This window comes from Macaca nemestrina, chromosome 11 (assembly GCF_043159975.1).
Source record: "Macaca nemestrina isolate mMacNem1 chromosome 11, mMacNem.hap1, whole genome shotgun sequence".
In the NCBI taxonomy this organism is placed as follows: Eukaryota; Metazoa; Chordata; class Mammalia; order Primates; family Cercopithecidae; genus Macaca; species Macaca nemestrina.
This window is the reverse complement of record NC_092135.1, coordinates 100,052,127-100,066,357: the sequence shown is the minus strand read 5'-3', so window position 1 is coordinate 100,066,357 and position 14,231 is coordinate 100,052,127. Positions and strand designations below refer to the sequence as shown.

General features: G+C 44.9%; 1 protein-coding gene and 1 long non-coding RNA gene across 6 annotated transcripts in view; one reads left to right on the top strand and one right to left on the bottom strand.

The window, feature by feature from the left end:
- The window catches only part of LOC105468083 (KIAA2012 ortholog), a 141,406-nt gene that overhangs the window by 111,215 nt on the left and 15,960 nt on the right, over positions 1-14,231 (bottom strand). For all 4 annotated transcript variants that reach the window (XR_003015057.2, XM_011718042.2, XM_011718043.3 and 1 more), the window contains exons 3-7: positions 10,250-10,409; positions 7,999-8,154; positions 3,603-3,745; positions 1,392-1,575; positions 623-765 (exon numbers count right to left, since the gene is read on the bottom strand). Coding sequence is in view for 3 of the 4 variants with exons in the window: in XM_011718042.2 (XP_011716344.2) it covers positions 623-765; positions 1,392-1,575; positions 3,603-3,745; positions 7,999-8,154; positions 10,250-10,409 (786 nt within the window). In the remaining variant the exon portion in view is untranslated. The remainder of the gene's footprint in view (positions 1-622; positions 766-1,391; positions 1,576-3,602; positions 3,746-7,998; positions 8,155-10,249; positions 10,410-14,231) is intronic.
- LOC105468082 (uncharacterized) overlaps positions 1-14,231 on the top strand; it is a 60,625-nt gene that overhangs the window by 32,381 nt on the left and 14,013 nt on the right. The window lies entirely within an intron of this gene.

Below are 14,231 nucleotides of genomic sequence, written 5' to 3'. Positions count from 1 at the left end.
TCCCATGGCTACTCCGGGCAGAACATCCTGGGGCCCTTGCTTGTCCCCATTCATCACTGGTGCTTCCAAACACTGAAGAAAGGCCCACATAGAACTGCAAGGCAGGACCAGACCAGAGACAGCCAAGGGCATCTCTAATAAAGAAGGTGTATTTGGCTCCCAAAGGAGGTGGATAGACTTGCAAAATTTCCCCTACATTTTCAAAGGCGATAGACCCTCAGTGGAGCCAAACTGTTGCTGGATTCAAGATCTCCAGCATTTTGAATCTGAAGTGGGTTTACTGCTTACAAACTCAAATTCTGTCCTTTAAAACGTTTACAGATAATCCCTTGCCCCTTAAGAAATCAAAGAATTCTGTCGCTGTCAGGGAGTGTGGTAATAACACATGCTTTAAGGTAGAATTGGTGGCAGCTGAAATTCCTTGCCCTTCACAGTTTTCAATCTTTAGTAAATTACTACAGTTCTATTCCAGCTCCACCTGGTCAGCTCAGACGCTAGAGATGCCAGTTCTCTTCTGAGACACCTTCTGAGTCACCTTATTTCTAGATTGGGATTAATCTCTCTCTCTTCCCTCCTCTCTCTCTCTTTCTCCTGCGTGCACAAACATACATATACACACAACCTTTTCCTTCTTCACTTCCCCAGGGGTGATTATTCCGGAGCCAGTGGCAGATGCTACGGGAGGGAAGAGGCGTCTTTCAGCAGGAAGCGCCCGTAACAAGTGGCCGCTTCTGGCCTTGTGGAGTTTCACATTCCTTTGTTTATCTTTAAAAACAGGATGAGAATGAGAATATATTAATTGCAGGTATGGGGATGAACAGTTGAGTTTTGACCTTTATCATATTGTGGTTAATGGGGAGAAAGGCAGGGAGTGTGCTTGGGCGCTGGGACAGCCCCAGCCTTGCGGGAGGGAGGTTCAGAGAGCCCTAGTCTCCTGATCTGGGTTGAGGTCTTGCTGGCTGAGTCAGGCGGTAAAGAGAACGATAACGATAATAATTAATATTTATTGAGCTCTAAATATGGGGAAAGAGTTATGTAGATATTTCATGTACATTAACTCAATTTACACAATAGACTTATGGGGTTATCATTATCCCCATTCTACAGATGAGAAAACTGAGCATCAGTAATATTGGTTAATGTGCCCAAGATCACAGCTGTAAGTGGGGGTAACTTGAGCCCAGAAAGTGTGATTTCCGAATGCATGCAGCTAAGCACTAGACAAAGAGGCACCTGCCAGAGTCTCATTCCCATGTCCAGCTAGATTCTGGCTTTTATTTTCTAAGGTGAGTGGCACAAGGAAGTGATGTTTGGCATGCTTCAGTGTCCTTATATGAACTCTGCATGACTGGGTTTACCCAGATCAGTGAGCAAGACATTTGGGTTCTTACCGCTGAGATCTGCCTTCCTATTAGGGAAGGTGCCTCCACAGAATGTAATGTGGGATTTGTCACTTGGGAGACAAGAGTAATCGATGTGGCCATGCCCAAAGGCCTTCCTGAAGGTTTGCTGTGTCTTTTCATTGTATCTTTCCTTTGAAGCATATAAACGAAGGTGATTCTCTATTGACGTGTCCTAGGGAACGACAAATACACATTCCTGTAAACAGGCTGTTGTAAAGGGCAGAGCAGGTTTCTTTAACAGCCCTCGTGGTTAGGCTTGTGGTTTCAAGTATGAAATTTCCTTTGCAGGTTGGGAAGAAAAATAAGGTTATAACAGCAAGCTCTCTAATGCTGTTTATTACAATAAAACATTTTATTGTTGTTGATAGAAAGAATGATACTTAGCCATGCCTGACATACAGTACTATCTTGTGAAAAAAATCACAAAATTTTGATTAAAAATCAAAATGAAGTGCTAGTATTGGTGTCTTTATCCATTATGAAATGTTTCTCAGGCTGAATACAGTGGCTCACACCTGTAATCCTAGCACTTTGGGAAGCCTAGGGAGGAGGACTGCTTGAGCTCAGGAGTTTGAGACCAGCCTGGGCAACATGGCAAGACCCAATCTCTACAAAAAAATTTAAAAAGTTAGCCAGGCATGGTGGCACACACTTGTAGTCCCAGCTACTTAGGCGGCTGAGGCAAGAGGATTGCTTGAGCCCAGGAGGTCAAGGCTGTAGTGAGCTGTGGTAGCGCCTCTGCACTCCAGCCTGGGCAACAGAGCAAGATCGTGTCCCTTCCCTATCACCCCCCCAAAATAAAGGTCTCTCCCCACTGCCCTTCCACTTTGTGGCTCTTCTCCCCCTTTCCTCTTCTCCTTGGTGTATGACCTTCTTGTAAGTCAAATGAGTTTATTCAGGATGGGAGCAGACATTGTCTATGTTGCTCTGAACAATTGTTATCTTGTACACACACACACACACACACACACACACAGCCTTAGAGTTTAGAAAGTGTTTCTACGTTGTAACTCATTTAATCCTCACAGTAACCTTGTGAGACATATGATAATAGCTCCATTTTACAGAAGAGGTGAATTCAGGCTCAAAGTTAGTTAACGATTCTTGGACAGGCTTATCATAACTAGCAAAAAGCAGGACCCAAACCAAGGCTTTTCTGAGTCTAAGGCAATAGCTATTTTCCAAACAAGATTAACAGCTGCCAAGATGAGCAAAGAGTCAGGGGAGAATCTGTGGTTACCTAAGTTTGGAAAACCCAGAGTTTAACAAAGTTAAGCTGGTGACTATGTTATAGAACTTCTTGAAGTTCTCTGTATCTATGCATGTGACTTTCCAGGAGGAGAAGGCATGCAGAACTTCCCCAATGTATTTGCCTATGAAACTCTTATTTATTTATTTAGAGGCAGGGTTTTGCTCTGTTGCCTAGGCTGGAGTGCAATGGTGCGATCTTGGCTTACTACAACCTCCTCCTCCCAGGTTCAAGCGATTCTCCTGCCTCAGCCTCCCGAGTAACTGGGATTACAGTGCCCGCCACCATGCTTGGCTAATTTTTGTATTTTTAGTAGAGACGGGGTTTTGCCATGTTGGCCAGGCTGGTCTCGAACTCCTGGCTTAGGTGATCCATCTGCCTCAGTCTCCCAAAGTGCTGGGATTACAGGCGTGAGCCACCGCACCCAGCCAAAATTTTGTGAAATGGAGCATCTTGCAATGCTAGAGTTCTATATGTGACACTTCGGGGAAATGGTGGTCAAAAGGGTCAAAGTACTCTTCCCTTCTGTGGAGGTATCAAGAAATGGCAAAGGGAGAGAGAATCCTCTCAGTAGTCAAGAACAATGACAGAGGAGAGCACATTAGAAGTGGTACCTCTGGCACTGGCCAGACTCGGTGGCTCATGCCTATAATCCTAGCACTTTGGGAGGCTGAGGCCGGCAGATTGCCTGAGCTCAGGAGTTCGAGACCAGCCTGGGCAACATGGTGAAATACCATCTCTACTAAAATACAAAAAAGTAGCCAGGCCTGGTGGTACTTACCTGTAGTCCCAGCTACTCGGGAGGCTGAGGCAGGAGAAATGCTTGAACCTGAGAGGTGGAGGTTGCAGTGAGCCAAAATCAAGCCATTGCGCTCCAGCCTGGGTGACAGAGTGAGACTCCATCTAGGGGGAAAAGAAAAAAAAAAAAAACAAAAACAAAGAAATGGTACCTCTGCCCGCGTTTCGTCTTCCTGCCAGGGCTGCTTCCTGAGTGGTGGCAAGCGAGTCCCCTGACTGCCATGGTTCTTGGCTAGAGGGCCCTGGTCCACATGTCCAGCAGCTCCAGCTTCCCCTTCATCCAGGCCCTGTTGACCTGCCAAGGTGAACAACGGGTCAGCTCATCACCCTGGAAATGGACGCGGTGTTCTTGCTGCCTCCAAACTGCCTCCCTTCTTGCTTCTCTGAGTAAAGGTGCTCAAGGCCCTCCCTTGCTCCCCCTCCTCCCTTATTCGGTATTTCTGCTAGTGCCTCCTTGGAAGTGGCAGCCAGGTCTGTGGAAACAGAGTTGCACTAGCAGTCAGGAGGCTCAGGGTTGAGTCTTCATTCCTTAGACACAGTTTCCCCATCTGTAAAATGGGGATACGGATTTCTTGCCCTCACTTCCTTGTAGAGTTATCTGGAGCTCAAATAAGATAATGAATGTGACAGCCCTTTGTAAACTGTGAGGGATTAGTGGATGACAGTGGTGTGATTATGGTGGCGTGACCTGCAGCCTGCTGTGTTGTCATGGAGGTGCTCAGCCTGAAGCAAGCTCTTGGGATTCCAGGGCTGTCTCCTGGCTCTTTATTTGTAGAAAAGCCTCTGCCGAATGCAATGAGGTGAGACTGCTGTTTAGCTCTCTGAACTTATACTGTCTGCAACCCTCAGGAAGGATCTGAGTCAACAGATGACTCCAACATAGTTAACAAATCTTTCATCAATGGTTTAAGGGGTCCTGCAGCTGTTTTCATCACTTTCTCAAGGTAGATTTATTGCTGAAACAGTCTGGCAAAGCTTCCTTGTTTGGAGCCAAGTTTTAGCAATACCTTTATTCCCAGCATGCGGCTCCATGGAACAATGCGGGGCTGTCTTTCAACTAGGGGCTCTGGAAGGCTTTGGGGGCCTGTGTGTGATGGATCACAAGACTTCTGGGAGCTGCTTCTCCTCCTGCCTCCAGCCAGCCTCACCTTCCCTCTCGGCTCCCGTTCATTATTTCCATCCTTGGCGTCACTGAGCCAAGAGTCAATCGCCCACAGGTGGGGCTACTCCCTCCCTCCAGCTCTCCTTCCTTTGCCCAGTGGCTCCTGAAGGCCGTGCTAGAAGTGAACTGAGGCTGAGTGTTGGTGGAAGAAATACAGGCTCAGGCTCAGGTTCAGGTTCAGAGGGTCTGCTCTGGTTTTAGTGGCCCAGGGAAATCTGATGGGCTGGGGACTCATTAATATGAGGTGACCCGGGGCTACATTAGGCCTGCTCCTGAATGGATCTCAACTCCATACAGAGAGCAGCACTAAAGACCTTTGGGGATATTCTAGAATGATTCCTTGTAGAATGATTCCTTGGGGTCAAACCGGATACTAACTAGGTCCATCTTTTCTGGTCAGATTCACCTGGAACCAAATGCATTTCTGAGGGTGGAGGAAGTGAAACTCTAGCCAAATGGCCACTTACCTACTAAATAGTTTTTTTGTTTTGTTTTGTTTTTTTGTGGGGGGCACAGGGGACATAGTCTCACTCTGTTGCCCAGGCTGGAATGCAGTGGTGTTATCTTGGCTCACTGCAACCTCCACCTCCCAGGTTCAAGTGATTCTCCTGCCTCAGCCTCCCGAGTAGCTGGGATCATAGGCATGCACCACCACACCCAGCTAATTTTTGTATTTTTAGTAGAGACGGGGGTTTCACCATGTTGGCCAGTCTGGTCTCAAACTGCTGACGTCAAGTGATCCACCTGCCTCAGTCTCCCAAAGTGTTGGGATTACAGGTGTGAGCCACTGCGCCCAGTCTGAACAGTCTTACACATTGGGTCTCTAAGTTGGGGTAGGGAGCATTGTGAGTAGGCGGAACAGAGAGACAATTTTCCCTTTGGTGATATCCCAGGTGAGTTTGAATATGTGACTCAAGCAACGCGAGGGGAAACAGAATTTTTTTTCTTAGTAAACATCATCATCTGATTCATTTATTTGTGCTTAATAGAAACAGATTTGCAAGTAAAGTATTGGAAGCTTCAGTTGTTGAAAGGAGACCACAAAACTTAATCTCTCTGGATCTCAGATATGGATTCAGATAATCCAGATAATGTGCCTTGGAGTAGCTCTGTCCTCTCCTGTTATTTTTCACAAACAACCAGGGAGGAAGGAATGCAGACCCCAGTATTTGCATTTTACATATGCACAAACTGAAGATGCAGAGAGCATAAGTGACTTAGCCAACATCATATTGTTGGAGACCTGGGATTTGCAGCTGGGACTTTTGCTACTTCTTCAGATACAGTGTTGGGCAAAGAGAGGGAAACCAGTGGAAGATAAGGTTCAAACAAATGAAAACATCAGTCAGGGTTCAAGTTACAGCCACTGAACTATTTTTGCTTCTTTTAAAATAGATTTTTTTGGCCACTGTGATCATGGGTAATTGGGCATTCCAACAAGCTAAGGAGGTATAATGAACATTTACTGAGCACATAGTATGTGCCCGCTTCTAGTACTACAGTATCTCATTTAATTCCCACATGCAACCCTGTGAGATAAAGATGGGTATGGTCATCTCCATTTCATAAATGAGAAAACCGAGGCCCAGAGTGGCTATATGGCTTGGAATCAGTGCTAATGGTCACATGTTTAATCACTATTTGATACAGTCTCTTTGTTTTCTGCCTGATTGTGACAGCTCCTTAGTATATGGCATCAATTAGGAAAGTCACTTTATCCCTCAGGTGTGCAGTGTTACTCCAGCCATAAAATGAAAGCCCTGAGGCCGAGAGCAGTGACTGATGCCTGTAATCCCAGCACTTTGGGAGGCCAAGTGGGGAGGAGCACTTGAGAACAGGAGTTTGAAACCAGCCTGGGCAACATGGTGAAACCCCATCTCTACAAAAAAGTACAAAAATTAGCTGGGAGTGGTGATGTGCTCCTACAGTTCCAGCTACTTAGGAGGCTAAGTGGGAGGATCGCTTGAGCCCAGGAATTCAAGGCTGCAGTGAGCCGTAATCACATGGCTGCACTTCAGCTTGGGTGACAGAACAAGAGCAAGACCTTGTCTCTAAAAAAAAAAAAAAAAAAAAAAGTAGAATAAAATAAAAAAGAAAAGAAAAAGAAAAAAAGAGACTCAAGTGAGATGTGTGGTTGGTTGAACTATGTAATGGCCTCAGGCTCTGAGAACCTGCCATGTTCTTCTCCATTCATTTGATAAACCAGATTCTCTACTTATCCTGACCAGATCATTTCCCCAAAGATGGGGTTTGGTCAGCCACTGCCACTGTTTCTGGAAAATTTCATTATACATATTTTAGGGGCAGGGTCTCAGGCTGGAGTGCAGTGGTGCCATCATAGCTCACTACAGCCTTGAATTCCTGGGCTCAAGTGATCCTCCTGCCTCAACCTCCCAAGTAGCTGGGACTACAGGCAAGTGCCACCACGCCCAGCTTAAATTTTAAATTTTTTGTAGAGACAGGGTCTCACTATGTTGCCCAGGCTGGTCTCAAACTCCTAGCCTCAAGCAATCCTCCCTCCTTGGCCTCCCAAAATGTTGGGATTACAGGAATGAGCCACTGAGTCTGGCCAAAAATCTTATGTTGGGCTCTTGTTCTTTTATTTTCTCAAGAACTCTGCTACCAGCCAAGGCTCTTGTCTTTGCCTATTACTGCTACCCAGTTGTCTTTTCACATCTCCCTTACCAAAGGCAACTTCTGGCTCTTTTAATGCTTCAAGTTCCATAGAATAATATTGACAGGGTCAATCCCCATACTACTAAACAGTTTACAGATGGCTTGCAATAATTTTCTGTATAGCCATGATGTAGATCTTATTGTGCCCATTACAGAGATGAGCAAACAGAAGCTCAAAGAGGTTAAATGACTTGCTTAAGATCTTACACTAGTAAGTGAGAGAACAGCCATTTCGATACACATTTCTGGCTCCAAATCCTATATATATATTTCACATTATATTGCCACAAAAATCACAGGATTAAGGAATATAAGAGTGAAACAGATCTAAGAAATCATCTAAAATCTAGAGTCTAGACCTACACTGCCAAACACAGTAGCCACCAGCTGCATGTGGTTATTTAGATATAAGTTAATTAATATAAAATAAAATAAAAAACTCAGTTTCACTGTTGTAATTACTACATTTCAAGTGCTCAATAGCCACATGTTGCTAACGGCCACTTTATTGGACAGCCTATAGGGAACATTCCATCACTGTGAAAAGCGTTATTGGACAGTGCTGGTCTGCACTCACCCCTCATTTTACAGATTGAGGACTATGCAACCCAGAATCCGAAGACCTTGTTTTGGGAAACGCCATTTTAAGGTGTTAACAATTCAAATATCTGAGAACCGGTCATAAAATCAACGTGCAAATCAACATGTACCTTGTTCAAAAGATTTTCCTTGTTGAATCCAAAATGAAGGGAAGACAGGCAGGAGATGGTATTTTGGGGGTACACCTGAAAGATCTTGTTGTGGCCTGAGCTTCTTTGGTACATTAAGTTGACTGTCCTGGAGCAGCACAGAATCCTTGATGTATCCTGAAGAGCAGATCAGGGGATATTGATAGAAACAGTGGTCACCAACTTCAAGTTCTCAGCGGTAACTACAAGGTTCCTCACTTGAACTAGTCTTGGCTTTGGACATTGCCCATTAGGGAAGACAAGTAGAAGATGAGGGAGATTAAAAAGTCGGATAGAACCCATAGAGGCTTGTCTATCCAGTGTCTTAGGTGCTTCTGGTTCTGTGCTACATGTGTACTTCCTCCATCCCATCATTCCCAAGAAATGGGTCTCCCTGGTGGAAGGAACATGGCTGCTTCTTTGGGGCAAAAACTCCTCCTGCCTCAGGAGGAGATCCAGTGGTAGTGGATGTATCCTATTTGCTTCTGTAGGCCCCATGGTCAGCAGCCTCCTCAATCCATCATTCTATAAGTATTTATTGAGGGCTTCCCTATGGGCTCACCCCTCAGCTAGTCAGTGAAGTAGATACAATGGAACCAAACTTGGGCCCTTTTAAAAGGCACTCAATAGTCTATTGGAGAGGCAAAGCTCTCTTGTGTTCTGTATGGCTCTGAGTGTCAGTGTAATATAAGGTCAGAAAACAAGGAGCTCAATATTGACTGGAGTTTTTAGCAAAGACTTTGTAGAAGGTGTGAGCTTGAAGGGTGGGGAGGATTAATCATAGGGGTGTAAAGAAGTCCCAGAGAATATATACATTAGTGTCACAAAGTGGGGAGTTCTGAGATGTGCAGGAAGAGGGTGGTGGGGCCATTGGACTGATGGGCTCACATCAGATTCTTGCCATTGTGCCTCCAGCTTGAGGGTCTCACCTTCAAGAGGGACTTTGGCAAGAAATCATGGCAAGGAGCTCAAGAATGCATTTCTGTGTGTGTATCTTTCCTTAAACCATACATTTTAGCCATAGACTTCCATGGAGGACTCGGAGACTTTTTTTGAGGCTAAGAGGGTCCTTCATTCTGGGGAATGTTGCACCTAGGCTATAGGAGAGTGGCCTGCTCTGCCCTCTGCCCCACCCAATGACAAACACTTCTTTGGTTAAGTGGCTCTTTCTCAAAAGTGTCAAATAAATGGAACTGCCTATAACTGTGGAACTACCCTGAGAGTAAAACCAATGACTGGACGAGCCCACAACTTTCATTTTGCTTCAAGTCACCACTTATTGGGGGAGTGAATTGCTTTCTCTTCTTCCTCAGGGTAAACCTATAAAGCAGGAAGAAAGTCAGTCTTTCTCTGGTCCTGGCTGTTTCTTGTTGCTAAAGAAGTGGCAAACAGCCGAGTGGGTACTGGCACATTCGCTGCTCACTCTTCTCATCTCAAATAGGCTTGCCAAATAAAATACAGGATGTCCAGTTAAGTTTGAATTTTGGATAAATGAGGAATACTTTTTTAGTAGAAGTACATCCCGAAGATTGCAAGTGTAACTGTTTATGCGTGTTGCAGGGGTGGGTATGCACGTGCTTAATCTGGCAACTCTAATCCCCAACCACTTCCCGCTTTTGTTTTCAAGCATTTACAGAGTGCATTTAGAGTCTGTTCATCAGAAGGGTGTCCATCCCACTCCTAATGGATTATGCTGGAGAGCTGCCATCTTTAAGAGGAGAAGTCCTAACATTTCATTTCTGGGAGGACCTGGGATCACCTCAGATGGGGAACTAAGGAATGCTGGGAAGAATGTGGAACTGTGGGAGTGCAGGGTGGATCTGACTTCTGGTCCCAGCTCTGCTTTTGACTGAATGATCTTGGACAAATTCCTTTGCCTCTCTGGGCTTCTTCTTCCTTATCTTGTAAAAGGTGGGGGTTGAACTGGAGGGTCTCTGAGTGGAGAAGATTGGGAAGAAAGTTCTGGCCTGGATGTGGCATGTGAGGCTGCTGAGGGGCGAGGGGTGGGAGTGAAGGCAGGACTTCAGGCCGTTCTTCCCTCTGCAAATGCTTCAGAGGACAAAGGGTGGGAGCTGTGAAAGGGATTTGTGGGCTACCAGGCATGGAGTTTTGCTTTAACACAGAATTGGGCTTGAAATCCTGGTGTTTCAGGTCTTGATGGAAAACACACTGTCACACCAGAATGGGAGGTGGGGCAGTTTGGGGTGTGCCCCTCTCCCATTTCCCCACTGACCTGCGCACCACAGCCTATACATGGCGTCTGGGGGCCAAGTCCGCAGGAGGCCTCTGAGGTATCTCTTGGCTGAATGTCCCGGCTGGATCTGCCGTTGGGCCTGGCTCTCCAGCTGGCTTCGGAAGTGGAGGTATGGTTGCCAGGCTCTGTCCTGCTGTCCCTGTGGGGACACCAGTCAGGAAACAGTACAGCTGCTGAGCCCTGAGCCACCTAGTGATATAGGCTGGTTAGCACAGTCTTCATCAGTAATCCAGGAAACTCCCAGAAGGTGCCAGAAGGCACCAAAAACAGATGCCTTGGCTAATAGACATAAACCAAGAGCCCTCAGAACAAAGCTCTGAAAGGCCCCTGCACGTTTGCAGTTGGAAGCAGAAGGAGAAATGACATATACCAGACTCCATCTTGAGATAGAGCATTAGGAAAGGGTAAAAACTTCAGAAGAAAACACATTACCTAGTTCAGCCTGTGGACATCATTTTAGTGTCTTCAAAAATGGCTCTGTACTGTAATGGGAAAGCCAGCTCACAAATCTGCATTGGCATTCAGTGTTTGTAATATGAATACTGGGACAGACAAATCATGTCCGTGTTCATGGGGAGCCTGGCATTTTGAAAATATCTGGCTCTGATGCATTTCATTTAAGCTGGGGAGAATTTTCTGGGAACCTACCTGCCAAAGTCAGTGCCACCGTGCAAGACATCATGGGGAATAAATATGGATAATAACATCTTACAATTGACTAGGAATTTACATTACACAGAGAACTTTCACCTCGTCTGTAATCCTATAAGGTGGACTGAGTTACTATAACCACTTAACTGATGTAGAAGCTCTCAGAGGATGATTGCTTAGGCACAAGAATAGCAAATGTGTGATATTTGTGTTGACATCTCTCACCCTCCCCAGTGTCCATGGCGGACATTCCTAATCAATCACAGAATTCTTGACTGCTGAACTGAAGGTGATCTCATAATCCATTTTCTCCTTAAAAACATTTTTGAAACTAAGGCATAATTTATATAGCATAGATTATACAGAGCTTGGATGTTCATTTGATAAATATTGACAACTGTATATACCTTTGTAACCACCAGAGAAAACAAAATCCAGAACATTTTCATCCACCCAGGAAGTCCCTCGTGCCACTTTTTAGTCAATATCCTCCTGCCCACTAGGTAATTGCTATTCTGATTTCTAACACTGTGGACTGTTTTATTCTATTCTTGAACTTCATATGAATGGAAACAGACAGCATATATTCTTGGGTGCTCCACAAAAGTGATCCACACTGTGTGCCAGTGAGAACTGGCATGAGAGATGAAGCCCACTTAGTCCCCTTTGGCTAAGGAACTCTCCCAAGGCAACGATATAGCCTGGAAGGATAGAGGGCAACTGTGTGGAGCCAGTTAGAAGTGGAGTTGGGCTTGAATCTAGGGTTTCAGAATCCACATCAGTGCAAAGCCTCTTGTTCTTCAACAACTGACCATCTCATCAAAGGACCAAGAGTTAGCACCATGAACCAGCTTGATGTCAAAACAATAAATAAAGATGTTTTGAAGTAGGTGCCTCAGTGAGTGTCGCAGACTGTAAGAACTATCTTCTAGGGAGACCAGCGTTTTCATACGTGTTAGTATGCAATAAATCCTGACTCAACAGACTTGAACAATGAGAAAGAAAGTTTGTTGTCTCATGTAACAAAAAGACCAAAGGCTAGAGAATACCAGGGTTGGTTAATTCAGTGGCACAATAGCTCTGGCATCCTGAAACTCATCCTGTAGGCACCAAATCTCTTTCTAACCTTCAGAACAGTCTTTCATTTCAGTCTTATGGGCCTGCAGAGGCTGAACAATGGACACAGGGAAACATCAAGTGGGTCCAAAAAGCACAAGCCGAAGAGTGGGAAGGAGACAGCCTGTGAGAAAGCTTGGGAAAGAGCCTTGGATTTACGGCCAGAGTGCCTGGGCTCAAGGCCTGCTCTGCCTCAGGGGAACTTTATGATCTCGGGTGAGCTCTGGAACCTTCTGGACTTCTCTCTAAAATGGAGCTAAATAGTGGTAGAGGGAATGGAGAGTGCATGGGTTCTGGAATCAACCCGAGAGTCAGGTTTCACAGTGCCTGGCACATACTAGGGGCTCAATATTGTGGGGGAAATGAATAAATGAACAAATAGTTCAATCCCAGCCCCACCATTTCTCAATCGTGTAATTGTTATATAATTTCACCCATAATGCTGGCATAATACCTCCTTTTTGGTGTAAATGAAATAATGTAAGTGAACGGTGTCCCATTGAGCCAGCTTATAGTAAGGTGACAGGGTGCATCCTCTCACTCCCTGTTCGCCCTGCACTTGTGAAAGCGCTTTCCAATCTCTCAGTACTCCTAAAGGGAGCTGAGGAGAACACAGTGGAGACTGAGCAGAGGCTTTGCCTTAAGATGGGATTGATCTTGAGATCTTGCCCCATCCTTGGGCATGTTAATTACTTCTCTGAGTAATTTTACTCAGTGTCCTCAGTGTAAGGATTAGATGAGCTGAGGTATGTAAAATATTTAATGCTTAGCACATAGTAGGTGGTGAACAAATATTAGGTCTTTTCTCCTTTCCCTTGTCCAGGTGGTGGGAGATTATGCTAACTGCTCAACACTTACTCCCTCTCGCTTCTTTTTGCTAAAAAAGCCCCGATTTTTTGTCAGCAGATCCCCTTTCCCAAATAGTCATCCCTTGTTATCTGTGGGGAATTAGTTCCAGGGCCTCTGTGGATATTAAAATCTGTGTATGCTCAAGTCCCTTACATATTATAAAATGGTGGTAGTAATATTTGTACAGTATAGCCTGTATGCATCCTCCTTATTCTTTACATTGTTTCTAGCAACTTATAATACTGAATACAATGTAAATGCGGTATAAATAGTTATACTTTCTTTTTTTTTGTTTGTTTGTTTGGATTTTTTTTTTTCCTGAATATTCTGAATCCCTGTTGGTTGAATCCAGGGAAGTGCAGACATGGAGGGCCTTGCTTTCCCAGACTCCGTTGCATCTCAGAGTGGCCAAGGGACCTAGCTCTGGTCAATGAAACTAAGGGGAAACTATTGGGAGCCTCTGGAAGGTCTTTGTTTCTTTAGAGAAGGAACAGCTGTGCAAGGATGGCTTGCTGGCCCCTTTCTTCTGCTTTGAACCCAGATGTGACCTCTGAAAGTACGGGACCATCTTGTGAACATGTGCTAACAAGCCTAATTAGAAAAACCAACATTCAAAGGATAGTGGAAGGAAAAGATAGCGCTTGCATCCTTAATGGCATTGGCGAGCAGCTGGGCAAGCATGAAACTCCTGCCCTTTCACTTTGTGTTACTTGAGATAATTAAATCTCTTTATTGCCTAAATCAGGGGTTGGCAGACTTTTTTTTTTTTTTTTTTTTTTTTTTTGAGACTATCTTGCTTTTTCAACTAGGCTGAAGTACAGTGGTGCTAATTTGGTTCACTGCAACCTCTGCCTCCTGGGTTCAAATGATTCTCCTGCCTCAGCCTCCAGAGTAGCTGGGATTACAGGTGTGCACCACAATGCCTGGCTAATTTTTATATTTTTGTAGAGACAGGGTTTCACCATGTTGGCCAGGCTGGTCTTGAACCCCTGACTTTAAGTTATCCACCTGTATCAGCTTCCCAAGGTGCTGGGATTACAGGCGTGAGTCATCATGCGCAACCTGGAAGGTATTTTTAAAGGGCCAGAGAGCAAATATTTTAGGCTTTGCAGGCCATATGGTCTCTGTTGCCACCACTCAACCTGTCCTTGTAGTGCAAAAGCATCCATAGACAATATGTAAACAAATGGTCATGGCTGTGTTCCAATAAAACTCTATTTACACAAACAAGTAATGGGCAGGATTTGGCCAGTGAACAGTGTTTGCTGATTCCCCAACTTCAACCATTGATAATCATAGTTATCAATGATTGATATCAACATATCAAATGTGTTGCTTGCAGCCA